Raw genomic sequence first — 27,669 nt, 5'->3', positions numbered from 1 at the left:
TGCTTATACCTGGGCAGTCTAGGTGAGGAACTGCCCTTAAAGAAACCAAAAATAATCTTCATATGAGCTAACAGAAGCAAAAAGTACTCCAGCAAATTTATTCTGCTATGAATTAGACAGTTTCATTAACCTGTTTAGATAATGCAAGTCCTGTGAAGTTCCAGATATGAAGTTGGAGATTCACAAGGGTCTTAATGTAATTTGGGAGATTGGGAAAGGAAGGGGAGGAACAAAGAATTTAGAGCTATCAAATGAAATCTTTTTATACCTTTAGCAGCTGTGTTGTTCATATGTAGTGATGTCCACTCACTGCTTTTATCCAAAGACTGTATAGGAGTTACTTCTAGATGTAGTAAAGTTGTCATAAATAATGCCTCTATTTTGGAATGAATTGTTTTTCTTACCTTTTAATTACTTAATTTTTTACTTGCATGGTTCTGTGTGCTTGTTTTTATTTGATCACCTCTACAGATGGCCTCTTAGAGGAATAAACCAAAAAAAAACTCTTTAAGCACAGGGAAAGTGTGTGTTTGAGAGGAACTTACCTTGATTCCTTTCCTACCTGAAGGACCCCTCAGAAACTGATGTTAATCAGATAAATACTTCTCGACAGAAACTTTTTTCCTCTTACTGTCAAAACTAAGAAAAAAGCGTATGAGCTGCTTTCAAATAACTCCTCTTGATTATTAAGAAAACCCCAAACAACCCCCCCTCAACTTTGCATAGTGTCGTTAAGAAGCTGTCTGAAGACAGTGAGCCACCATGCTGCTGTTCATGAGGAGATAGATACTATTTGTCCCAAAATTTGGGTGCTGGAGTGGCTGATGAAGTCTCCTGCTGATCAGTGCTGAGCTGAGCCTGTCTCTCTGAAGAGCCCTTTTGCAGCCTCTAGTTTAGGTTCAGCCCAGCTCTGAAGGGCAGCACAAGTCACTCCTTGGGGGAAGGTGGCAAAATGTGTGGGCCTTGGAGCTGAAGGACTGGTCCATGAACTTCAGGGGTGATGGGAGGAATGAAAGGAGTAGGGCTGGAGGGTTTAGTGAATGAATGAACAAGCTACTGAAGTTCTCTTGTGATCTGTTGTTTAGGGTAGTGTCAGGATCCTCACTGTAACTCGTTCCATTCTTCCAACATAAGTATTTTATACTTATGCTGGTGCCAAAACTGGAATACTGAGAGGCTGCTTCTTCCAGCCTTTACTCCCATTTGGATGCAGGTGGAAGAAAATATTCTGGATACAACAGTGGAATAGATCCATCATGGATGGCAGTTGACAATGAGCAGAGTTCTGAATGTCAACTCTGTTGTTACATCAGAGCAGTACAAATTGAAATTCTTACAATTCCTGACTTCCACTTACATGAAGGTCAATCAGAAAATAGTGTCCTTCGATCTGGGGAATTGGAAAAAGGCCTTAATAGCTCCTTCAGTTCATCCTGGAACAGAAATGTGTCTCTGAACCAGCTGCTGATTAAAAGGGACATGGAGAGGATGCTGAGTGAGTGTTCAGGTCTAGGTTGTTGTTCTAGACATAGAAAACTTTGCAGTAATGCCCTTGGCTGTGCTACCTTGTACACTCAGTAAGGAGAAACAGGCACGGGTTCTTTACCCTGTTTACTGAGTTTTGAAATGCTTTGGAAATAAGGGTGTCTGGACAGTTTGAAATGTCATCTGTACTCCAAGCACCAATGCTTCTAAGTTTCGACTGCAAGATTATCTCTATTCTGGAGTAATAAAACTCAGAAATAGATAATGCCATTCCTTGGAGGGAATGTGGTGACTGCACTGTGGTGGTTGTAGTGCCTTCAGAAATCCTTGGCAGGTTCCTGATTTGCATATGTTTTCCAAATAATTACAGCAGCAGCAGATATGCTGTTAAATATTAGGCCAGGTAACAAGTTTTAATCCTAATGGTTTAGTGTATATACATGAATAGTCTGTGAGGGATGAGATTAGACTTTAGAACATGACTGATACTATGTTCTAAATCTTGTCTAATGGGTAAAGATTTATGGCTTTTCCCTGGGCTGCTTGTGAATTTATGCAGAGAGGAAGCTTGAATATGCAAGCAAATGGCAGATAACTTCCCTCCTTCCCTGTGAGTGGAATGCACTTCTATTGTGGAACATCCCTAAAACAAACAGACCACTGGAAATCACCAGCTGGCTCCCACAGACAGCAGTTCCCTCAGGGCACCTTTCTGGCTCCTTCAGTCAGCTGTTGGGAATGTGCTCCATCCCATGCAGTATCTTCTGGGTTTCTGCTCCATACCCTGTCCAGTGTCCTGTCCTGGTGTGCCAGTGCAGATGAGAGCCTGTGAAATCCAGTGCTGCACACTCAGACTGTGCATTAAGTGTCTTAAAAGCATGTTGGTCCTGTACTGGGTGTAAAATATACTGAGTAAAAAGCAACCTGGACTTACAGTTGTGGAAAGTCTGAAGGGGAAATGGTTAGGTGTCAGAAAAACATTTTGATTAATTTTTTTATGGAAGTGAAAAGACTTTTTTTCCTTGTAGTTGCTCAGAAGTGCTTCTGCTACTTGTAGTAGAGGAAGACTGCTGCAGTGACAGTATCTTACCCATTGCTTACATCTACTGACAGTATTTGTACTTAAATGCAAAGAATGTTTTTGCTACGTTTTACCTTGTAATGCTTTTAGTGCATAATTAATCCCATTAATATTTCTACAGGGATATATTCAGTGGAACTGGTAAATGACAGCTTGTATGAATGGCATGTTAAGCTTCTCAAGTAAGTTATTCAAGTTTTTTCATATTCTGAACAATCTGTTTTATTATTGCTGCTGAGATTCTTTAGATAAATGAGAATCTCTAGCCAGAGCATATAAAATAGTGTTACAGTAGTAAAAGTAGTAATGGTAACTGTAGCCACTAAATAGTGGCTCTAATTCTGATATACAGGAATGTGTAGATATGGAACTGTAGTAACTGAGCTGGCAAAAAGACAAACCCTCTTTGCACTGCCAACACAGTGTGTAATCCAGTAACTGTCATTACTGTTCAATTCTCTAAAACTGCTCCAAAATATGAAACCTTAAATGATGAACGGGTTTTTTTCCTGGAGTTTTTAGATGGTTTTATTTTTAGTTGTTTTTAATGTCAAGAAAATGCAATTTTTAGTTTCATTCAAGATGTAAGAAGGAACAGAACTGTCTTAGTGTCATTAGTTCTTTATTTCTACAGTTGAACAGACATAGGACTGAAACTTTTAGATATCACACAAATGTGAGTTACATAATTATATATAATTTGTCTTCTCTCATCACCTCGTGCACACAATGAAAAGCAGTACATAACTCATCTTGTTGTGTCCATAGTCCAGTAGCTGTAATCCTAGGGGTGTTATATTGAAATTATTCCTGGTAAGAAGACCATCTGCCATCACACAAGGTACCCTGTAGAGAGGAAGAGCCTACCCAAACCATGCTGGGGGGCTGCAAAAGATGGCAGTGGATGAAAGAACTTCCCTCAGCTGAGACCTGTCCTGGTGAATCAGGACAAGGAGTGGCTGTCCCAGCACAGTGGTGACCAACTGTAGGAGTTGCTGCTTTGTCCTAGGGGTGAGACTTGTACAGCTGGGCCACCAGCTGCTGAAACACAGGTTTTTTCCCTCCTCAGTGTAATCAGGGGCTTGTGAATGTTTTGGAGCTGAAAATGGCAGGAATGACGTGTCAGAAAAATCTGTGTCATGTAACAGGAGGCCTTTTCTGTCGAGCACCTCTAACAAAGTGCTCAAACCACTGTGCAGTGGTTGGAAACCTCTGTTGGAGTGCTGTGAACAGGCCTCATTTTCTGCCTTCAAGAAAGAGAAAATGGGCTGCATGCAGCAAATGCTTTCCAGAATGACTAAGAGAATAAGTGTTGTGTTTGTTCATCATGGCAAAAAGTGTCTGAAAACAAACAAACTGTGCAGACTGGCCAGGGGGGTAAATGTCAGATAAAAGAGCCCATTTGAGTGAGGAGCAGCACTGTAACTAGAACAAGTCACACTGACAAGCTATGACTGGAAACGAGAGGTTTCTAAGCACAGAAGATTTTTCTTCTGAACAACTTCAGACTGGAAGGATGGGGATAAACTGCCCAAGTAATTCTGGAATGGGATCTCCTAACTTTGTGATTCCACCTGTAGCAGAGGATTGGCTTTGATAGCCTGTCAGTCCCTTTAATGTATGCTTTGGGCTTCCTGCAGGTGTTTTTTGAAAAGTCTCTCTTAAAAGCTGATGGGGTGTCAGAGCTTGGGTGGGATTGACCCAGTAGTGACTGAATTAATGGTCAGGCTGCTCATCAGCAGCATTTTGCAACAAGCAGTTGTTGAAATTCTGCTGAGCAGAAGCTGCTGGATTTAGTATTTCTGCTGATGCAAATTACTTTTAACAGCTGATGCAGAACTACAATTACATATTCCATAAAGGGTTCACTAACTGTGTACTGAAAACTAGATGACTACAGTCCTGTTAATTTTTTCCCCTCTTTTTTTGAACATAGATTTCCAGTGAACTGAAGAGAATTAAAAGTGCTCTCTTCAAATAAACAGCTTATTTTATGCTGTGTTTAAGTAACACTTGATAGCATTGGGAATGTAGTGCATTGCAGCAAGCTTTCAGGCTGACCTCATGGCAAAGTGTTTACTTTGTAAAAGGTGCAAGAATTTTCTAGAGTTCACCTTAGATTTCAGTTTGTAAACTGTAATTACATAAAGGAAGTCTTTGAGAAGAATTACTGTTTACAGGTAGTGAAAATGTTAACTACATCCAGGATCTCCCCCTTGCTTCTCTTACAGGGTGGACCCTGATAGCCCACTGCATAGTGATCTTCAGTTCTTAAAAGAAAAAGAAGGTGTAGAATACATTTTACTCAACTTCTCTTTTAAGGTATGTGTCTGGGGGAAGAAATGCTGTGGTTAAATTTGAGGTTTACTGTGGAAAGTGAGTGAAGTGACCCTCAGCTGTTACTTGGGTAAAAATGGATCTGTAGCATAAAATAGGGGGGGGGAGGATACTGCACTAAAGCTTCCCAGAAAATGCTTCTTTTTTTCCAGTACTGTGGAAAAGTGATTTTTGACAGAACTGAAAAATTGCACTATTTCAAATCTGATTTGCCAGATAAGGCTATTGAAATACTTTTTGCTCAGGAAATAATTTCTTAACCTGTTGTGTTTTGTCTTTTTTTTATTTTATTATTCTTTTCAGGATAACTTCCCTTTCGATCCTCCCTTTGTGCGAGTGGTGTCTCCTGTGCTCACAGGAGGGTAGGTTTGAGTTGCCCTACAGAAATTGTACTTCATGGTAAAAGTGTCACAACTTGAAAAACTCTGTGCCTGCCCTGCTGTTCCAGAACTGGCCTCTTTGTGGATGGTTGAGTTGGTGCTTTGAATGGGTCTTGATCCCTGTGTTGCCTTAAATTTGCTGTATAGTCCTAACTGGTTCTCTCTTGCTGTAACACTGCCATAAAGATTTTGTGTGAAAATCCTCGAATGCTAATCCAAACCCACTACATTTAATCAACACCATGCTCCAAATGTCATCTAAAGCATGTTTGAAGTGCTGTCTGTGGCACAGAAACTCTTATATATCCATGGAGAGAAGATTAAATTCACCTTCCAAGGCTTTTATGCATCTTCTGGTGACAGAAAATGATACCTGCATTTGAAAGTGCAGTCTGTGATAGCTGATCCTGATTTGATTTTAATTGCTGTGTGTCTTTTTTGAATTCAAGCCATGGTTAGTGCAGTTAAATAGCATTCATGAGGGGTGCTGCTGTCTCTAAACTAAACGAGCAGAACACCAGAAAACACTCTTTGGATTCTCGTTTTGTTCTACTTGGACTTTGTAGAATGAAACAAAGAATAGCTTTTCAGCAGTCATTTCCCTCTGAATGGTTTGAATGCCTTGACCCTAGAGCAGACCACATTTTGGGAGTAGTCAATTCTACTCCCTCAGTCCAGGTTTTGTGGTGCTCAGGTCTTCTGCTGAGTCCCAGTCAGCACAATGCACGATGAAGTGTTATTGAAATTAGAAAGGAGTTCATAGGAAAAGAGCAAGCAAAGATCTGCTTTATCTCATTTGATTTATAGGTGCCCCTGTATTGTTGGAAATGGTGTTAAATTTCTTTACAGAATTGACTTTGTTGGCTTTTTTGAACTACCCATCAGTCCTATGTAGCGTAGCCATAAAAAGCAACTTTTCTTTTTTCCAGTGTCTCTGAGCAGTTGTGCACACTAGATTAGTCACTGGTTTTAACCAAGTCTAGTTAGCAAACAATTTTTTTTTTTTGTCTCACAATGCTAATCTTCTTTGCTAAAGAGTATAACGTGGCTCACTAGTTACAATATATTTCTGGTTAAAGGGCACTTCAGCTTTATGAACAAGGAATTTAACAAACGAGCTGGCAAGAGCTTAGAGTGCAGTGAGCAGTTGCATCTTTTTACTAACTGCTGATGTCAAATATATTTTCTTTCACCTTTGTTTCTAGGTATGTCCTAGGTGGAGGTGCATTATGCATGGAACTTCTTACTAAACAGGTGAATACAGGCTCTGTTATCTGGATAATAACAAAACATGCTTTAAAATAATAAAAATAGGTGTTTTCCCTGAGTTGAAGAATTCCTGTGTGGAATAAATTACACACTCCAAAGGGAGCATGGTGGAATAAACCTCAGTCCCACAAGATTTGCCTTGCAGATCTTGTGTGAGATCTTCTTTTCTGCCTTGGATGGCTTACAAGAGATCTGAGGAAGAGGCAGAAGAAGTGAGAGCACATCACCTTTGCATTCTCAGAATTTCTGTGAGGAAGCCAGTGTGAAGAGGGAGTTCTGGGGAACGAGACACATTGTTTTCTTTTCCAGAAGTCTCTTCAACTGCACAGAGTCAGCTCTGGAGAAGGGAGGAATACAGGAGATTCTAGACATAGGTTATTCTTGTGTAGACAGTGATTTTAAATAAGTAAATGAATGAAGTAACTATCTGCAGGCTCTGGCAGAAGCTCTTGTGAGCACTGGAAGGTAGAGCAATGGCAGAGATGAGCAATAGTAGTCGTGGGAGCAAAATTCTCACAGCTCAATGAATGACTTCATTAGATGTCAGTCTTTTCTGCTTCTTGGAACAAGAAGTTGTAATTTCTGTTGTGATGTTGCTGAAAATGTGTAAGTGCTGTAGGAATGGAGCTTTTTTGTTTCTGTCTTTTGCTGTATTTTGGAAATGTGTGATTCAGCCTTTTCATTTTCCTTACAAGTTCTTAGTACTATTACTGTGTATCATTTTACAGATTTTCTGTGGAAAATAAAAGTTAACTGAAAACAAGTAGTTAAAAGTAAAACTGGAGTTCAGAAAAAAAAATAATCCCAAAGCACACATTCCAAAATAGATTTACAGTGCGAGCACAAGAAACAAGTACATGTTATATGTTAATATTCCCTTCCTCCTCCAGGGCTGGAGCAGTGCCTACTCAATAGAATCAGTCATCATGCAGATCAATGCCACTTTAGTCAAAGGAAAAGCCAGAGTACAGTTTGGAGCCAATAAGGTAAATGTGCTGTTTATCAATTACACAAATCACTGTTAGGCTTCCATTTCTTTGTTGACTTGCACAGATGTTTAATGACAGAATTGTCATTGCAAATATATTTGCATTTTGAGTTGTCTTGATGTCTAGTGCATGTGTATGAGTATTTTAGAGGCAATTAAGAGTTTGTTATGTAATTATGAGCATATGAGTTAGATAAAACCTTGGGATGGGCAGGGGTTTTAAGTAGTTAGACTTTACTATCCTTGCATTGGCAAGGGAGGGAGGGAAGGAGGATCAGAATTGGGAGGATTTGGATGTTCTGGCTCTGAGAAGGGCTGTAGATGACAGCCAGGATTACATACATTCATGGTAAGAAGTTCTCCTATTGCTGGAGACACCTGCAAAGTTTTATGAGAGAGGGAAAAATAATAACATGCAAATACTTCAAAGCTCACCATTCAGCATTAACTGAAAGCACAATTCAGTTCAAGTGTGCATGCTGGTAACAGACCGTAACTTAAAAGACTGTGAAGAATTAAATGCTGCTTTCAAATTATGTTCTAATTTTTAAGACAGCAAAATTGTCGCTTGGGTGTCTGTTAAGTACCAGTTCGGGTAAGATGTAAAAGTTGATGATCACAATTCTGCCTAACCCAGCTGAGCAGGACAGAGTTATGGCAGGGATTGCCTGCAGCCTTCTGTTCTGCTCGCACATGCTTCTGACTCGCCCCAGGTTCTGAACCTTCTGACAGGAGGGGCCTTCCCAGCAGCAGGGCTCTACAAAATACTGTCATTATGACAGAGGAGAAATCAGAAAATTAGGATATTTGTCTTGACAACCTTGTACTGGAAAGCCAGAAATGTTCCAACATAGTGCATGGGTTTTATTTGTAAGCCCGCTGTAGAGTTTCCTTGTAGAAGAACTGTTCTTAAGTCTTCCATGTCTAGATGCAGGGTTTTATGTGGGTTTTTTTTCTCCTTTCAGAATCAATATAATCTAGCAAGAGCACAGCAGTCCTATAAGTCACTAGTACAAATCCATGAGAAAAATGGTATGTATATTCTTGTGACTTTGTCCTTGTCTGCAGAGCACCCTGGGAACTGGTGTTTGGCCACAGAGAAACTGGAAGTGACAGAGTGTCTTATGTTGGCTTGGGAAGACCATAAATGGTGTTTCCTTCTCCTCTTGCACTAGGAAAACAAGAGTGTTTAAAGGAACTTGACTGCAATCATTGCAACTTCTCCAGTTTGCATGAAATGTTTCCACGTGTTTCTACTGTTTCTTGAAAGGCAGCTCCATTTTGTTTTCAGCCAGTTGGTCTAGGAACTTCGTTGTTACTGTAGCTTTAAAAGGGACTTATTTATTAGTGAAATATCTGCTGGGAGCTTGTCCCTTCCTTGAAAGGCTTTGTTTCAACGTGGCAAGACCTTAGTGCAGTAATCATTATGAAAGAGATAAAATGGAAAGAAAGACCTGAGACTAAAAAAAAATACAAAAGTCCAAGTGAGATGTCCTGGATGGAAAACTCTACAACAGAATAGGGAGACACCTGTGTTTTTGGGTTTGTTTTTTTTTTTTACCCTGTTTTTACCCTCTGCAGTAGTCTCTTTGCTGCATAAAAAATTGCTTCAGGTCTAATTGCATTTACTTGTGCCAGTATGAGAAGACAATAAATGACCTGAGGCTTTAAAAGCTTTAAGTAGCTTACAGGTTATGTAAAGGTAGTCAGCAGAATTGGTATCTGGTCTTGTGATTCAGGAGTTAGTCCAGTTACCTCTTCTGTGATGTTCTCTGATCTGGGTTGGATGCAGTGTCCTCTGGGAATTCGTGTTGCTGTGAACACAAGGGAGTGTTTCAGTGTGACTGCAGTCAGAGCCTCAGTTTCCCTGCAGCTAAAATGGAACATAACACCTTCTCTGCTGTTGGGAGGAAGGTCAAAGATAATGACTTTAATGTGCTTTCCAATTTTATGATAGTTTGATCTTGCCATGAACAGCCTTTTGCTATTTTAGTTCCCTACAAAGGCCAGCATGGCTGTCTGTTTACTTCTGGCTGTGTGCTGACCTAGGCTGGTGATCACTCCTGCATCAAGAGCTGTCCACAAAGCACTCACAGCACCTAATGCTGCTGGGAAAGGTGTCTTTAGCTTAGACCTGCTGCCTGCTCTCTGGGATGGCATTAATAGGCTCCATAGTGGGTGTATACACATTTAGAGGAAGTTTTGCTATAGGGGTTGGGAGAGTTAAGATTGGAGCTGTGGAGGTGGCTAGAAGAAGCTGTGCACTCTTGATCAGGTATGATTCAGCTGCTAAACATTCCAAATTGTGTCAGGAGACCAGTTATTCAACTGACATTTCAGAGCTTATTCCTCCGGGAAGATTTGCAGAAAAAGGATAAACTGTTCAACTGCTCGTGCATGCCTAACTCCACAGTACACAAAATGGGATTTATATAAGTGTCCCAGTGTAGTTGTGTTTGTATGTCTGTGCATTAAGTGGCTTGAAGGCTTGGGAGGTTTACCTCTGTTCCACTAAGTTTTGTCAGCAGTGTTCCTCCTTCAGCAGCTTCCTTTGTCAGTGTCCAGTTTGTCCAGCTCAGGATAGCTACTGCCACAAAACCCCCCAAACTTGGATATATTTAATTTGCACTCTCAAGGACTGGGTCTGATCCTTTACACATGCTTCATGTCCCACTGCTGACCAGTAGCATTTAGGGAACTGGGTCTCACTGAGCTGGCCTATGTTAAGAGGGAAGGGAGGAGCCAGGTTAGGCTTCCTTCTCCCACAGATGGGAGGGTAAGATGGTCTGGACCAGCAGTGTCAGTCCCTAACATGTCTCTGTTCTCCACAGGCTGGTACACTCCTCCAAAAGAAGATGGCTAACGCTGAGGACTATTGTCTACCTGGACCAATGTCAATAAAACAAGCTCTTTTTTATGTTTTCCAACACACAGACTCAAGCTATGAGTGCCCCTATAACAGCTGTACTGAGGACTTTAGCTATTAGATAAGTTAGTGGATAATCTGTCAACTGACACATACAGTATAAGTTACAGCCTTACCATTCCGCTCTCCGTAGGTATCTGGACTGAGCAGTTTGGGCCTTTACCACATTTGTTCTTATGGATTAAGCATATTTGGGCCATGCCCTCCCTTCTCCTTGTTTTTTTATTTGAAAGCATAAGCTCTCCCTACAGCAGGCTACCGACTTACTAAAGATCATTCAGTAGGAGTGAGTTGTTCACACACTTTTGTGTATTTCTTACCTTTTGCAAAATGCAGACTGCAGAGACTTGCGTTGTATTGTTTCATTTAAAGCCAAGAAGTTTAATACATTGTTTAATACTGTTTTAGGAAATGTCAGGTCTTGCAAATCACAGTAGTTTTTTCTGGTCTAAAATGACAGCGTTTGTAGTATTTCCAAATTAATGATATAGGAAAAACACATGTATGTTAAGTCATTAAACATTTTTCATGGCTGTATGAGAATATGAACTGTTTATTGGAAAAGATGCTCTTTGTTTAGATTATGTTAATTTTTTGTTTAGGTTTGGGGGTTTTTCCCTTTTTTTTTTTTTTTTTTTGTTTTTATGCAGAGCAAGGCTGTGCCAATAAAACCTTGTAACTAGTCACTTCCACTGGGGCATCAGAACTTGCTGGGCTGTTCCTGCTACTTGTTGGCTCAACCTCCTTAACAAGAAGAGCCGCAGTACGAAGCTTGAAGTTATTTAAAATACTAAAAACCTTTCTAGGTGTTCCATTTTATTAACGGGTTGTTGCAATCATTTGTAAACTAATGAACTTATAAAGTAATTGGCACAAATCGAGATGAAAGTCCTTGAATGAAAAATTTTTATATAAAAGCTACAATAAAGTACGAGAACATGTCATCCGCTTCAGAGGCATAAGAGATGTTGCCATAGTCATGACAGTGGTTTTGTTATTGAGAGACTAATGGGAACTGTTTGTTCTTTATTAGGAGACGAACCTGGGTCTGTGAACTTACACAATTTCATTGCCTTACAGAAATCGACTCTATTTTGGTTGTAGTTTTAGTCGTTAGGCCTTTGCACCGCTGGGGCCAAGCTAAGGGTGTGTTCCGTGGATTAAGCACTTCCACAAGTGCAGAAGCATGTTTTTGTTATGGTTTTGTTTTTGGTTTTTTTTTTTTTTAGTTGACTATCAAACTTGTGCTCTTCTCTCTATCAGGCACCCGCGGGTCCTTGTGCATTTGCTTCTAGATCCAGTTTTTAGCTCGAAAGAAGCGATGGGCGAGGTTTGGCACCGCTTCCCGTGGGCGGGGGGTGAGGGACAGACCCGCCCTCGGCGCATGCTTCGGTGTGGGTTCCACTTCTCCTGGCAGAGTTCCTTGGCAATGTACAGTACTTTGTAAACTTGCATCAAGTTTATAAATAAAAAGCATTTTACGAAGCGCTGTGTCCGTGCTGGGGCCCGGGAGGTGAAGGGGGGGGGAGACGGGGGTGGGGCGTGTGAGGGCGGGACGGCTCCTCCGCGCCGCTGGGGGGCGCCCTTGCGGCGGCCCGGCCGTGCCGAGCGGAAGCGGTGTCTGTGGCGCGGGGCGGCGGGGCCGGGAGGCGGCGGGGCCATGGAGGCCAAGGGCGGCTACGTGCTCGCCAACCTGGCCGAGGTGGTGGAGCGCGTCCTCGGCTTCCTGCCCACCAAGGCGCTGCTGCGCGCCGCCTGGTAAGGCCCGAGGCCGCGGGGGGGAGGGCGAGGCGGCGGCCGGCCCCGGTTGCCGGGGGCGGCGCGGCCGACGCGGGGTGTCCGTGCTGTGTTGCAGTGTGTGCCGGCTGTGGAGGGAGTGCGCCCGGCGGACGCTGCGGGCGCGGCAGCGCATCGCCTGGGTGTCGGCGCTGGAGCCGGGCCCCGCTGACAGCCACGCGCTGGTGCGGGCGCTGGGCCGCGAGCTCGAGGTGAGGGGCGGGAGCGGTGTCCGTGAGGGGGGTGTGGGTGTGTGTCTGTCAGCGCCTTCGTGCCGCCCCTGAACGCTCCACCCGCTCCTCCCAGGGGCCCGGCGCAGGGAGCGCGTTCGGAGGTGTGAGCGGTTTGGACAGTTCGGTGCTGTGTGTTAGTTAATACACTGATGGAAACGCCGCGGGTTTCCAGGTCAGGGCGCGTCTCTTCATCTCGGCGATCTCGTTAAGGGATAAACCCTTTTTAGCCTGGGAGACACAGGCGACATTGCAGGATTTCTCTGGCAGGATTCTTTTCCAGTGTTCACTAGTGCTAGATCTTCACCACAGAAAGATTCCTGTCAAGTTGTTAAGCACTAAACAGAGACCCCAACAGATGAGCGTTAAACCGAGGAGGACTGGAAAGGCCAGCAGCACCTCCACACTGTTCCCAGCATCAGCGCTGACGAAAGCCAGCAGCCAGGACTGGAAGGAGTTTGGACAGCGTTAAAACGAGCAGTCAGGGGGCCAGGCTGCAGAGCTGTCCTCGCTCGTGTGGGGCTTGGGTCGGTTCTGTGCCCGTGCTGCCCCTTCGTTAGATCGGTCTGGGCAGTGCTGAGGCTGCGGGAGGTGTCATCTTGTCTGACGGGAGCTCGGGGAGGGGGCCGGGGCCGCGTCCCCTCGGAGCGGTGTCTCCTCAGTTCGTGCCGCCGCTGTCTCTCCCTCCCTCCCTGTCCCCGCACTCCTTGTCCCGTGTCTCTGCAGAAGGTGCACGTGCTGCCCCAGACCGTGCTCTACATCGCCGATGCCGAGACCTTCAGCGGGCACGAGGAGTGTCACGAGCAGAAGAAAGGTAACACCGGGCCCTGACTCGCTGCCCTTTCCAGGAGTGCTCGGGGTGAAGGGGAATTTGCCTGGTGTGAATTTCAGTGGGAAGTAAATCTTTTGCAAAAAGCACGACCCCCTAGTCCTGCCTTTGTGATGTGAAGTTGCCTGCAGGTGTGTGTTAATGTGCGCGGATCCTTTCCCTTCTCTGGAGGACGCCCAGTCCTTGTTGCCGGCAGCCCTGTGCTCGTACGCAGCTCAGACCTGTGTGCTGTTACCAGGGCGGCCGCTGATGGGCAGCATTGGCTCAACAGGACGGGGTTTCTGCTCAGAACACACTTTTACTTCTCTCTGATGTTTTCCTGTCTCTTTTTCTTATTTTAACAGCCAGGAAAAGAAACAGTAAAGAAACAGCACTTGCACTTGAAAAGTTGTTGCCAAAGCGATGTCAGGTTCTTGGACTGGTCACCCCAGGGATTGTAGGTAGGAGCAAAACGTGTTTTTTGTGAGAGATCAGCTTGGAGGTGTCTTCTCCCACCTTGTTCAGCACTGGCTTCAGTTCTAAGGAGTTCACAGTGTTGCTGCTCATTGACACGTGGAGCTTACTTTGTGTATTGCAGTCATAATTAAAAGGATTGATTTAACTGGTTAGGCAGCTTTTCCTGGCACTGATGTACTTACAGAATGTTTCTTGGATTTATGTATATATTTCAGTTATATTGTGACTGACTGTACAGGACATCCTTGGTATATACCTGTTTGCTGTGGTCTAGCAGGAGGCATGTGCAGTAACTGGATAATTCACAGCCTTCCTTGGCAGGCTTTTTCCTCATGCTTCCCTTTTTCATCATTAGAAAGTTGGGGGGTTTATAGTTACTCACCCTAAATTCAACCCCCACGGCGTAAGTAGGGTATTTGATTGTTACCACTACCATGATTGAATAATACACTCCCAGTATTTGTGTCAGTTTGGTTTATACTGTCATCACATGCTTGTATAACACCTTAAAAACCTGAGCATGTTTGTGTGCCTGTAGAAGTTGGTAGGAAGACCCGTGCTTGTTTTCCTACTGTTTTATATTTGGTGTGACTGTGGGGAAATGTCCAAATATATCCATGTCTCCTTATCCAAAGTGACTTCAGCACAATCCATAGCCAGCAGGACTTCTATGTGTTTCATCTTTTCAAAAGATTCTAAAAAAAAAATCACACCAGTTTTCAGTTGTTAGGGAAATAAGTTGTCATGTTTTACAGCCCCTGAGCTGTTCAGCCTGTTTCAGTTCTTGTTACAGTGTAGATGAAAGTATGAGAGTCCCTGAACACAAGATACCTGGGTTTGTTTCCTTGCAGTTACCCCCATGGGTTCAAGCAGCAATCAGCCTCAAGAAATTGAAGAGGGCGAAGCTGGGTTTGCTCTGTTGTTTCCCAAAATGGATGGGGTGAAAATTCACACCTTCCATTTTTCTAAAGATGTGAAGAACAGGGTCTTTGATGAAAATAAATTTGCTGAAGCAGGTATGTCCTTTTTCTCTCCTTCACTTGGGCTTTTGTGAAGTATTGTGCTGCTCTTTGAGGTACCAGTCTGGAGTGATGTGTGGAACCAGCAACTTCTGTGCTGGCTCCAAGAGCCCCTGGCTCTGTAGGGCCACAGCTGGTAATTGTGCATCTCTGTTCCTCCCAGTCTGTGGAGCATTAAGGTTAAGTTATCCTGAGTATCAGTCTCAGATTACCTCAGTTAGGTTCCAAGTGGAGTTGTTCAGAGAGTTGTTAGGCTTTAAGCAGCTTCTAATTGGTTAAAAATATTCCACTGGGAATTATTCCTGTCACTACAATTTAGAAATGAGTGGGGAAGAGCTGCTTCTCTTCTTCCCCAAAATGACTTTGCATTTAGATCCCAAGTCAGGTATTGTAGCAAGGGAAGGCAGAGCAGAAGACAGCATATTTCAGTGCATACAGTTCATATTCTTCACATTGTGTCCTCAGCAGAGTAGGTAATTTATGAAGACTAATGTCAGAAGGGTCTCTCGAGTCTTCTAGGAACCTGGGGGGTTCTGCCTTGGGATAGGAAAATTGCTGAAGAGTGGAATTTATTTAATTTTCAGATAAAGCTATTTACTGTATTATGGTTCTTGAATAACTCATATGCCTGGTTCTTACCTGTAAAGACTGTCAAGTAAAACTGAAGAGCTGTGGTAAAACTCACGTGCTGTGCTAAAGGAGTGGAAGGCTGGAGGAAGCAGATGCAGTCTGGTTTTTTCCTTGCAAAGTTCTTTCCAGAAATTCTCTCTCAGGTGGGGAACACAGCCCAGCTCCTGCCTGGGCAACTTGTGTCTTGCCTTCCCAATTGCAACAGAAAGCCATTACTAAAGGTGTGATTTCTTATTTGAGGAGAGACTAGGAAGGTTGGGCTTCAGGGCTTGGGATTTAAAAAGAAGAGAGGATCAGTGTTTGGTTTTGTTTGTAGGTCTGAAGAATAACCCAGATCTCCGTGTTGTTCTTCTGTTTGGCTACAACTCCTGGAAGTCTGGAGCTACTCGATTTCTTCATCAAATAGTCAATCCATTGAATGAGAAAAGTATCATCCTGGCTGGGGGACAAGTGGAGAGCTTCACATCACTGACCTCTGAGAAGTAGGTATCTTTTTCAAGGTAAATGATAAAAAAGATTTAAAATGGGAGAAACGCTGCAGATCCGTAGCCTTCTAGTTGTATTAGAAATGCCCTTTAACAGTAGTAAAATGGTAATTTCTTTAAGAGAAAAATGTCACAACTGCTACACTGTGACGTAGGCAGAAAAGCTGGAAGTTTTGTATGGCTGTGTTACCAGTTGGGTTCTGGAAACTCAGCTAGGAGAAACCCACTGAAAAGGAGATTTCCAGCTTCACATACCCTTTGTGTGTTTATTGCAGTCAGTGTTTAATAAATAATTCCCCATTGTGGCAGAGACCATGGATGTGACCACGTGTTTGTGTGTGTGCCTGGGTTTGGCTCACACCCCAGAGCAGGAGCTGCACACACACACAGGGCTGTGCCCCAGGAGCTGCCCTGGGGAAGGATGTGGCACTGCCAGGACTGGGCTAGATCTCATCCAGCTCACACCCCTTCCCTGCCCAGGACCCTGCAGGGCAGAGCTGGGCTCAGCTGCTCCAGCTGCTCTGCTGCACAGGCAGACAGACAGAGCCCTTTGTGCCACTGGTGCATCCGCACTTGGAGCACCTCGTTCTGTGGAGCACATGCAGGCAATGCCCACAGCCTCCTCTCATGCCACTGTAGGTCTGGAGTCCATACTAATACCAACATGTTTCTTGCATCCAATTTTCCAGCTGCACATAACAGAGCTGGCCTTACATTAAGTGACTGATAATAAAACATTAGTATGTAACTACTAAAACCTGTGTGACCTGGCCAACCAAGTTAAAGCAACATGAATCTGGAACCTTTACTGCCTGCTGGTTTGATGTGTAAATGATGAGTGTATTTGCTTGCCTTAAGTTCAACTAATAGTTTAGTTGGAATTGCAGAGCTGTGACATACACAAACTGCTGAATTTGGCATGTATGAAACAGTAAGTTTATGCTTAATCCCCAGTAATGGATGTGGTGTCAGAATCCCCCGAGTGTCGGCTCCTTTGAGCCCCCCTCGTGCGGCAGCAGCAGTTCAGGGGTGGGCAGTGCTCTCCTGGACCGCTCTCTAACCCGCTGCCTGTTGCCTTGCAGTGCCCAGGCCCAGCCCGGGGACGCCTGCGGGGTGGTGGGGCTGGCCTTCAGCGGGCCCCAGGTCCAGAGTGCCACCGTGCTGCTGGACCAGGACGTGGCCGACGAGAGGACGGCGGAAGCGGCCGTGCAGCGCCTCAAAGCCGCCAACATCCCCGAGCACAACACCCTGGGCTTCATGTTCGCCTGCGTGGGCAGGGGGTACCGGCACTACAAAACCAAGAGGAACATGGAAGCAGATGCGTTCAGGAAGTTTTTTCCAAACGTACCCCTCTTTGGCTTTTTTGGACACGGGGAGATAGGATGTGACCGAATAGTCACTGGGAATTTCGTATTAAGAGAATGTAATGACATTAAGGATGACCTGCTTCACGGTTACACCACCGTTATGACTCTTATTCATTTTGGTTCAACTAAAGCAAGCCAAGCATAAATAAGGTTTAATGCTGCAGTGAGCTGTTTGTTTCATTCCAGAGAGCTGAGAAGTCTGGAAGAGTGGACATCTTGCAGTCAGAACCCCCTTCCAAAACGTAAACATCATTTTGGTAACGTTATCAAGTCTTGTAGTTGCAATAGAGTTTAATATACTATCTGCAGGAAAGCCTTGCATTTTGTGTAATCCCCTGTACACATCAGAATTGCAGGAAATTATATTTAATGGAATTCTGCAATTGAAGAAAGCCTCTTTCTTCCAAAAAGAGAATGGTTTGCACAAATCATAGAATATGCTGACTTGGAAGGGATCCACTGAATCATTGAGTCCAGTTCCTGGCCCTGTACAGGACATCCCCAGGAATCCCGTGATGTGCCTGAGAGTGTTCTGAAACTCAGACAGGCTTGGTCCTGTGACCACTTCCCTGGGGAGCCTGATCCAGTGCTCAACCACTCCGGGTGAAAAACTTTTCCCTGATATCCAGCCTAAACCTCCTGACTCAGCTTCATGCTGTTTCCTTGAGTCCTGTCACTGTCACAAGAGTGAAGAGATCAGTACCTGCCCCTCGGGAGGATGTTGAAGATCCTAATGATGTCTCCTCTCCGTCTCCTGTTCTCCAGCTGAACACACAAAGTGCCCTCAGTGTCCTCACACGGCTTCCCCTCAAGGCCCTTCATCTTCATTGCTCTCCTTTGGACACTCTCTAATGGCTCAATCTCTCCCTTACGCTGTGTCCCCCCAACTGCCCCAGTATTGAGCTGAGGCCGCCCCAGGGCAGAGCAGAGTGGGACAATCCCCTCCCTGATGCCCCCAGGACAAGGATGTCCCTCCTGGCTGCCAGGGCACTGCTGACTCATGGCCAGGTGGCCACCGACCAGGACCCCCAGGGCCCTTCCCACAGCTGCTCTCCAGCCTCTCATTCCCCAGTCCATACACACAGCCAGGGCTGCCCCATCCCAGGGGCAGAATCCTTGTTAAACTTGTCATGGTTGATGATGGCCCATCTCTGATTTGTGGAGGTCTCTGCAGGGCCTCTCTGCCCTTCAGGGAGTTGAAGCTCCTCCCAGTTTCATGTTGTCAGCAAAGCCAAATACCAACATGTAGAAAGAAATGGGACTTGGACGTGCTCTATTTATGTATGTAAAGCAGTCCATGGAAAAATCCATTTCCTGGATTTTAGTTTTAGAGAGATGCACAACCTTCCCAGAGCCCTATTTACAAAACTGAATGGTTTCACTAGATAAAATGAATGAAAATCTTAAAAGTAACAAACTGCTCGTTAAATAAAGATGAAAGTGTGTCAAAGTACTTTGCCTTCTATTAGAGAAAAGGCTCTGATTTAAAGAGATGTTGTCCAGCTACAAGTTCAGCTTGGTTCACCACCTTGAACTGAATTTCAGTTGTCTTAACTGTCTGGTTTAGAACGTAGTGGTTGTTTTTTTCTTTTGGATCTTCCTGTAGCTTGATTACAAACTTAAATCCAGAGTCCTAAAAAAACTAAGACTACCTGGTATCTTTAAGTTTCTTTAAAAAGTTTTTTTTGCTCTTTAATTTGGAATTGTGGGGCACACAGGATCTGGTTATATTTATAGAGAGACTTTAAACAAGACTTGTGCTTTTGCATGATTTTCCTGTGCTTTTACATCAGTCACCTGTTTTGGTTGCTGCAGCTGGCATGCAGTATTGTTCAAGTAAGTAAATTCAGCATAGTCTCAGTATAGCTAATAATATATTTGCTGCTTTCTAAATTTTTTTCCTCCCTTTTGTTTCCACTTAGTAATAGAAGGAGAAGAAAATAAGATTAATTTTCCACCATTTCATCAGACTTCTAAATGCCAAATCAGGCAGCTGGCCCATTTTCAGTGTAGTAAAAAGAAAACATTTAGCTGTTGTTGTACAACAGAATAACATTTTTTGCTTTAAATGTACCAAGCAAGTCTTCATTGGCAACTTTTTGCTTATATTTAGTTAAAACTTTTCCTGAACTTGGTCTAAGGAGCTGAGGCAGAGGTGTATCTGTTCTGAGAGTTAACTGTTGGTTTCAGTTTGTGCTGAGCACACCCAGCACTTCCCCATGGCTTTATTGATGATGGGTTTTTTTAATTAGGAGCTGTGAACTCCCAGTGGGAGATCAGGAAGTGTGGGTGTGACTGGGACAATGTTCAGTCACTGCATTAAGGGGGAAGGTACCTGGGAATGGGGTTGAGTTGTCAGAGCAGCCCCTCGGTGGGAGGCGGCTCCGTGGTTTTTGAGGTAACCAGAGTGTTGTGCTCAGCCCTCTGTGCCTGCCTGAGCTGCACCTTGAACGGGAGGGAAAGGAAATGTAACCCAGATCCCTGTAACCCAGATCCCTGTGCCTGGTGAATGTTCCACTGTTGGCTGTGTCCTGGATGACAGTGCAGACGTGTCCAGACGTGTCCGAGGAAGCAGCTGGTGAGCTCAGGTGATGGTGCAGCAAAACCAGAACCAGAGGGTGGTCTGAAGGGGCTGCTCATCAGCAGGGTCCTGGAGCTGAGGAAACTTCTGAGGTAAACATAGCACAGGTGAGATGCTGGGGGTGACCTCAAGAGCCTGCACCAGAGTCCAGGAATCCTCTTTCTGGCCTCAGGGAGTGGGGATGAGCCCAAGGGATCCCAGAACCATACACATGGCTGGAACCACTGCACTCTCTCCCAGCCTGCATCATGCTTTCCATGTGATAAAACTGCAACATCTGTGATTAAAGTGTTTTGCTATCCAAATTCATTTTGCCTCCATGCTGTCATTTGCTCTTCAACTACAACTACTCAGAGAAACCAAAATATATTTGCTTTAAAGGTGCAGGTGCCAAAAGACAGAGCTTGTTCTGAATTGATAGAAAGTTTTGCAGTGCCAGAATTTACACCTCTGTCACTCAAAAAGTAACCACAGGGTTTTAAAGTGAGCAAAGTTAGATACATGAGTATTCAGCAATTGAGGCAAATGTGAATAGCATAAAGATACCTAAAGATAAAGTTTATCTGCAGTTACAGTGCTGATGCTAATCTGTTTCCAACAAGAGGACAGAATTCTTAAGTGACCACAACTGGATTTTGGTTTTGTTATGAAAAAAAGAAAAGTTGCAGAGGCACAAGACAGGGAGAAGTGACAGTTTTGCTGATGAAAGGTAAAGGCATTGTTTTTCCCCATCTTTTGAATATGAATAATGTTTTGATGCACATTTGTTCTTAATGCATCATTCAATTATCTCTAAGTTTTAAAAATGTAAGAAATAATAGGCAAGTGGTGTGATGTATAACCTCATACTTGCACAATCAAAATAGCAACTGCCAAACATAAAGCTATTACTGTAACTTATTTTAAAGTTACTATCCAAAAGTCTTCTCATTACAGGATATTTCTGTGATGTGCAGTTGTAAGAAAGCAAGAATAATTTGATAAAGAGGAGCCAAATTATGAACAAGTAGTTACATATGATTCTGAATTAATTTTGTTAAGTCTCCCTCCAAACTCACTCAGTGTCATTACCCCCTCTTAGTTTATATTTTTCATTCTAAAAATGGAGAACTTCTTTCTCCTAGAAGTATCTCTGTGGTGTTGGTCGTTAGTTTTCATATCAGACACTATCTCTGGAACAAACCTAAGTGTTCTGAATGCCTCATGTCTGGCCCAGTGAGAGAACCAGAAAAAACATTTCTCATTCAGATGCCTACTTCTGTTTTACTCAGGTGGAATGATACAGAAAAATAATATTGGAGGTCTAGAAGTTTGCACAGTTAGAAGTTACAAAGATAGTAAATGTGCAGTTAAGTGGTGTTTTATAAGATCTTTTCCTGTTGCTAAGCCCATTTCTCAGCCAGATGCAGACTCCAGAAGAGGCTGTTCCAGAAGGACTCCAGAGGAGCCCTGAGGGTGTTCTGAGCTACAGGCTGGAAGGTAAACCAAGCTCACTGCTGGTGGGGGTCCTGTACCACTGCTTTAGGTCAAACAATACAAGTTCAAGCATTGTAGGGCTCTTGTACTGACTGTTTTCTGCCCACCAGCACTCCAGAACAATGTAGGGTATTTTTATAAACAGAACAAACAGCTACAGTGAGAAACTGGAATATTTTCCCAAGTGCTTTGATAATTTAAGAGAACAAATTTATTCCCAAATCATCCGGATTTGTCCTTTTAAATGCTTTTAGAAAGCAATGTATAAATTGTCCTCATTACATTTCACAGGTAGGTCTTCAGTGAGATCAGCAGGTAGCACAGAATTCTCAAAATAAATGTTTCGGTGATTCACATCACTGACAGTGGCAGGTCATGTCACCTTTGCACAATAAATTTTCACAGCTATAAGAATTAGAAACAGCTATTTTTAAAATAAGCTCATTTTAGCTGAGTTGTCAATATGGCAGCAGGGAGAGCAAACACTAATCCCCCCAAAAGGAACTCTCCGAGAATCTCCAGAACTGGTGAAAATGCCTGAATGGTTTGAAACAGCAACAAATTCTGTGATGGAGAATGAACAACATAGATTCAAATCACCCAGCCCTGTTACAAACTGCCACCAGTGGATGCTCAGCTACCTTTTTACAGCCCATCGTGTGCCTGCACAAAGTTTTAGATGAAATATCATTACTTGCATTGAGAAGGTAATTTGAAAACAGTCTCTTTTAAAATGTACACTGAAAAAGACTGTTCAAATGTTACACAAACATAGAGGTGCATTGAGAAGAGTTAAAAATTGGTTGTAGCTTTAATTTGGGGGATGAAAACAGCAATATCTTCTTGTTATTTCAGGTTCTGCAGCTGTAGGTTCTATTTACATCCCTTATCTCGCTCTAGAAATGACTCCTGGTGAAAGGTTTTGTGGAGTGTCAGTCCCAAAGACGGAACTGAGCAGCAGCCTGACTATGGGTATTTGACAAAACTTGTATTTGGTGCTCTGCTGTCAAGGAACTGATTTCATGCCTTACTTATAGATGATGTTGAACAGGTTACAGTCACAAGGAGAGCAAGAACTTTGAATTAGCATAAGCAGATAATGTTACATAGAATAATGAAGAAGGTTTTGGGTTATGGGGGTTTTTATAACATCTTTAGGCATACACAGGTTTAGGGGGTTTTTTGTTTGCTCATTTCCCCCAAAGTGCAAGAAATACTGCAGTCCTTTAAATGAAGAATCCCTTTTTTCATTAATCTTAACCACAAAACCCAAACAATTTCTGTTTGGATTCTTTTGATTATTCCATATAATCTGAGAAATAGGAATATTCTGTCTCTTCATTAAAGTATATAGATGTCAACAGACATTGTAACTGAGAGACACAGTGAACACCTGCATCCTGGTCATCTAAATTATACTGCCAGGGAATCAGACCACAACTTACTTCCATTTTTTTTCCCAAACTTATACTGATAAATCTTCATGAATATCCTTGGGTTTGAATATAGTCATAGTAAAAACAAAAGTAAATGGAAAAAACCCCTGGGTTTAAACTTATCCAGTCTTTTCAGTTTTTACTGGAAATAGCTTGATGTCCTTTAAATAAAAGGATGCTAAATACCAAAGGAAAGAGAGTCACACAGTCAGAGACCCTCCCCAGCTGTTCAAAAATGCAGGGCCAGAAGGAAAAGGGTTTTTTTAGTGCAGTAAATTTTGAAGGAGTTGCACAACATTGAAGGTACCTTTAAAATGGGAAGTGTTACCAAATGGACTTTCTGTTGGTCTTCCTGCTTAATATTTAACATTATAAATCAAAAGACTTGCACGGAGAAAATCCTCTTGTTTTCTTTGAAAAGCCATTTCACACTCTCCTTTAACTGTACTTTGCTCCAGAGTTTGTTTGGGCTGCTAATGAAGAACAGTTATATACTGTAACATATAAGCAATCTCTTCCTTAGTTCTACAAAGAGACTTCCTGCTAATAGCTGTCAGTTTGTTCTGCAAGTGATCAAAAGGTTTTTGCAACACCTTATGAAGAGACTTTTACTACAAGATTCTGAAAGGAAGACGTGATCCTCAGGTATAAAAGAATTTTTGCCATAACACTATAATAAATTTTGGTGTAATCATAGTAGTGGAGTTTCTTAGGAAATTAGCCTTTTCTACTTTTCTTCCCCCATAACCTTCCAGCTCGTGGAGAGGTAATTTTAAAGACATGAGATCTTGTGTTTCCTGGAAATGGGAGTCAAGAGAAAGCCCTTATTACTCATCCCTCCATAAACATGTAATTTTATGCCCCAGTGACTCCAACCACAATATCTGATCCATTGGAACTGGTGTTTCTTTAGCTTTATTGCTCACAGGGCTACTTAATTTTGTAAGCAAACATTGCTACAAAGTGCTGCACTATTTTATGAAATTACATATAATGTTGGCTACCCTGTACTTTCTGTGGCATTTGACCACCTTAAAATGAATTTGTAGCCTGATCTCATTTTGATCTGAACGTCACAGTCACAAAGCTTGTGAACTGAACTCATTAATTTTGGAAGCTGGAATGTTCTCAGGTGCAATGGGTTTGAGGCAGTCTGAACTGCTAATAGCATTTCCTTCACAAGTAGCACTGTTCCATAAATCACCTTGTTTGCTTTTAAACATGGGTTTGGTTTATTCAGCCTCACTTTTTGTACAAACTGTTTCCCAAATAATGCAAACACACTTGGTAACAGTGAATAACTTCCATATCTGTCTAGAAAGCTGAGGGGATTCTAAGAGTTTATACAGTACAAATTCAGCCCATTTATTTCTTACATCTATTAATATCTCCTTCCCGAATTTCCACTTAAGATGACCACAAGCCTTTTCCTTTTTCAGTGGAGATGCTATCCCAAACTGAAGTCTGACTGTCTCAGGATCAGTAACATATTGAAGTTATCTGAGAGCAGCTGTCTCTGATTAGTTTTCCCTGAGGCTGTGCAAAGTTCAGGTGACAGTGATTCTGATGGAGCTCTCAGTACTGCCACACATCCCCTGAGCTCTCTCTACAACAGTGGCATGTCCCTGTGTGATGAAAAATCACTTTTCTCTTTCTTAGCCTTTAAGACAATATTCCCAGCTTCCTTCAGCTTATCTGCAAAAGGTTTGAAGTCCAGAAAATAACATATAAAGTTGGTTAATTTGGGGAGAAAGTGATCTTTTAGTGCTTTATATAACCTAATCTCTGGATCAGGTCCTGTACTTGATTTGGTGCCCTCAGATTCTCCCTTCAGATGCTGAGCATTAACTGGGACTCTGACTTCTCTGATATGAGTCCTTGGAAGGTAATGAATTTTTGTGGTTTGTGTTCTAGTAGTTATTATAGCACAGTTTTCCCTTTGACTCCTCACCTTACACCCTATAACAGGGCTTTCCTTCTCTGCCCCACTGGACTTTTGTCTACATTGATACAGAGCACACCAGAGGGTGTAGCAAAGCATCCCAGAAATAGGAGCTTATTCAACATTTTCTTTGCACCTGTGTTTTTACACAACTCCAGGTTGTTGATTTCAGAGACAAGAAGTCTCTGTTCTACATTTTCTCTCCTTTCAGTTCGTGAAGTTTTCTCAGTTAATCTTCCCCTCAATACACCCTTAAAAATCCCATATAATGACCTGCTGGGTAATGTGCAAAACCAGAAACATATCTGATTTTTGCTGGTTTCAACCCCCAGTGCTAGAAATAACTTGAAAAGAAAGCTGCTCATTTCACATTTTCTACACCTCTGACTAACCAGACCATTCTCTCTGTGTTGTCAAGGCAAAAAGGGACATGGACCATGTCATTTGGCCTCTCTTTGTCTAAGAGAATCCTGTAAGGAACTAGAGTGTGATATATGAGGTACTGGTGTGATCAACAAATGGTTATGTGAATAAAAAGAAATAAATCTTTAGAGAGGGCAGCACTTTTTCAGCCAAGACACCTGTCTGGATATTTTGTGTCAGGAATTGACCTGATGAATAAAATTCCTGGCTTCTGCTATCTGAATATCAACTGGAAAATTTAAGGCGAGGTTTAAATTTCCCTCAGTAGTGAGATTTTCAGAAGAAAGCAAGACAAAAATAAACCCATCAAGGAAAATATCTTGCTTAATATTAGGGATGTAGAGCAAACAAAGCATAAATTCTCTGCCTAAACTTCTTTTAACCACTACCTCTCTCTTTTCTTTTCATTCAAATTCAAATCAAATACACTAGCAGTGGTACCTCATCTTCATGTTATCTTATGATTAAAAAGAAAAATAGAGAAAGAGTATTAGCTGGCAGAAAGGTACTTTTTTTTCCCCTACATCTGTTAAGGGTGTCTGAAACAAGCCAAATTCTGGACATGTATCAGTAGTACAAATTTTGAAACTATTGAATCAAGACAGTCAAACAAAATTCCCCTATCAAAAATCCATATTATTATGTCATTCTAAACCCCTCATATTCTCTGTGCAGTGAAAAAAATATTGAATATATTTCATACATTTCCCATGTAGTAAAACCCAAAGTTCTCATGTGTCTACCTGGGCATTACTGAAAACTGTAACTTGTCATAAAACAATCTCACAAAAAATTCAAACAACTTATAGTGATTTCTTTATAATTGATGCACCTTTAAAAATACATACAAACTCCATTAAGTGCAACTGTTTATGTCTCAGTTGCAGTGTTCTCCAACATAAGCCTCCTATTTCAGTTTGCTTTCTTCTCTCATCTTGCTCACCACATCATCCTCTACAACTCGTGTTCTTAGGGTTGCTCTGCATGTTGTTTTCCCACCATTCTTCCACTGAATTGCTTTATGCTGTTGTTATTTCTGAAAAATAAACAAAACACATACCTTTAATTAGGGAAGACTTCCTCCCCCACTTTCCTCGTGGAGTCCAGTCATTTAACTTTAAATTGCACTCACTGTTGCAGCCATTGCTGCTTGTAGGTTCAGCTAGGTTGGCACCACACTCTGAGGAACTTGTCCTTGGAATGGAAACTTTTCTGACCAAAAGAAACAAAAACCAGACAACAGAGAGAGGAAAAAAATACACACAGAGTGAAAAAAGTTGTCAGGGAGAAGACAAATTAATTGAATGGTGTCCATTGAAAAAAGTGACACGGATCTCCTGTGATTCCTGTCTAATTAATACTCAGTGTTTGTGAGAAGCCTGTACTGGAGGGAGAAGGACAGAGATCAGAGGCCAGTAGAGCACTCAGAACTACGTGGCTTCTCTCCTAATGTTCCTGTTTGTCTGATTTCTCAGCTCTTTATTTAAGCAATTAGTAGACAGCACAAAATAATTTATTATTAATTCTCTTGATGTTTGGAAATTACGTGAAATTCTCCACACTTTGTTGAGGAGACACAAATCTTGTAAAGATTTGTAAAGATCTCTTGCTGTCTTGTTCCCTTTCTTTTAATAGTAATCAGACATCTGCTCTCTTGAGAAGAGTCATGAGCTCTTCTCTGTTCTGTCCAGTTTGTGTCCTGTGGTGATGTAACTCCTCCACAAAGTCTGTTGTCTTGGACAGCTCAGGTGGCTTTATTCCTAGACCCTGTAGTTTTGGCTGGCTGAGATCCCATTCATCAACATTACACTTACCTTACAGGTAATTTGGCATTTCAACATGGACTTACAATGAAATATAGAAATGAATTGCAGATTTATTTTAGTTTTCCCTAGGCTTTGTTCTGTTCCTCTAAGCTCTGTGTGTGGCATTTAGGCTTCTGTATTGCTTTTAAATAAAAGCTGGCTTATGTGCCATCTATAGTCATCAGCCACCTTTCTTATTCTTCTTCCAGCAACCCTTGGACAATATGTTTCTGGAGGAAGAAAGCCAGATGGATGTGGTCTGACAGGTGACTTGCTGGAAGCAAAATATGCCATTTGTTACCCAGTACCAGTGTAATAGCAGGGATTTTTGCAGACTTTCCTGTTTTGCCCATGTCAGAAAGACAGACTTTATGAGTCTGTTTGTTGGAGGGGTGTTTGTTTCAAGGTGGAGAGCACCTGCATCTGGATTTGCACTCTGCAGACTGAAAAAAATAAATCATCAGCTGATAAAAATGTGATGACTCAGCTAAGTGTAAAAAGAATTATTTCCCACTGCTCACCCAGAGCTTTCCTATGCAGCCCTATTCTTTTATGGGTTTCTTTCACTGTTAGTTATGACTTAGTTTTATAAGCAGAGCACTGAAACCCTTTCTCTCCACCCTTGTATGGCTGAATGGATTTGTTTCTAGGGAGCATTAAATGCACTTGCATATGCTTGGTCCTCAAATTTGTCCCAAGTAGCCTCAGAAAAAGACAACTTGGAAAGGAAGGGAGGTATAAGTGATGA

At 42.5% G+C, this 27,669-nt stretch overlaps 3 protein-coding genes across 12 annotated transcripts in view; 2 read left to right on the top strand and 1 right to left on the bottom strand.

The window, feature by feature from the left end:
- UBE2Q2 (ubiquitin conjugating enzyme E2 Q2) overlaps positions 1–11,289 on the top strand; it is a 47,603-nt gene extending 36,314 nt beyond the window's left edge. For all 4 annotated transcript variants that reach the window (XM_032699636.1, XM_032699638.1, XM_032699637.1 and 1 more), the window contains 7 exons: positions 2,688–2,748; positions 4,798–4,888; positions 5,207–5,265; positions 6,489–6,537; positions 7,443–7,538; positions 8,506–8,572; positions 10,372–11,289. In XM_032699636.1, the coding sequence (XP_032555527.1) occupies positions 2,688–2,748; positions 4,798–4,888; positions 5,207–5,265; positions 6,489–6,537; positions 7,443–7,538; positions 8,506–8,572; positions 10,372–10,403 (455 nt within the window). In that variant the 3' untranslated portion in view covers positions 10,404–11,289. The remainder of the gene's footprint in view (positions 1–2,687; positions 2,749–4,797; positions 4,889–5,206; positions 5,266–6,488; positions 6,538–7,442; positions 7,539–8,505; positions 8,573–10,371) is intronic.
- Positions 11,290–12,087: 798 nt separating this feature from the next.
- FBXO22 (F-box protein 22) lies at positions 12,088–18,890 on the top strand. Its single transcript, XM_032699640.1, has 7 exons — positions 12,088–12,224; positions 12,322–12,454; positions 13,199–13,286; positions 13,646–13,741; positions 14,609–14,773; positions 15,723–15,888; positions 16,974–18,890. Exons 1-7 carry the CDS (start codon positions 12,127–12,129, stop codon positions 17,401–17,403), a joined length of 1,176 nt encoding a protein of 391 aa, XP_032555531.1. The 5' UTR covers positions 12,088–12,126; the 3' UTR covers positions 17,404–18,890.
- Positions 18,891–20,724: 1,834 nt separating this feature from the next.
- The window catches only part of NRG4 (neuregulin 4), a 50,143-nt gene continuing 43,198 nt past the window's right edge, over positions 20,725–27,669 (bottom strand). For 5 of the 7 annotated variants that reach the window (XM_032699642.1, XM_032699646.1, XM_032699649.1 and 2 more), the window contains 2 exons: positions 26,249–26,328; positions 20,725–26,152 (listed from right to left, as the gene is read on the bottom strand). In XM_032699642.1, coding sequence (XP_032555533.1) covers positions 26,136–26,152; positions 26,249–26,328 — 97 coding nt within the window. In that variant the 3' untranslated portion in view covers positions 20,725–26,135. The remainder of the gene's footprint in view (positions 26,153–26,248; positions 26,329–27,669) is intronic. The other 2 variants (XM_032699645.1, XM_032699643.1) reach the window with 2 other exon arrangements.

This window comes from Chiroxiphia lanceolata, chromosome 12 (assembly GCF_009829145.1).
Source record: "Chiroxiphia lanceolata isolate bChiLan1 chromosome 12, bChiLan1.pri, whole genome shotgun sequence".
NCBI lineage: Eukaryota > Metazoa > Chordata > Aves > Passeriformes > Pipridae > Chiroxiphia > Chiroxiphia lanceolata.
The sequence above is the reverse complement of the archived record's forward strand: the minus strand, read 5'-3'. Positions and strand labels throughout refer to the sequence as shown.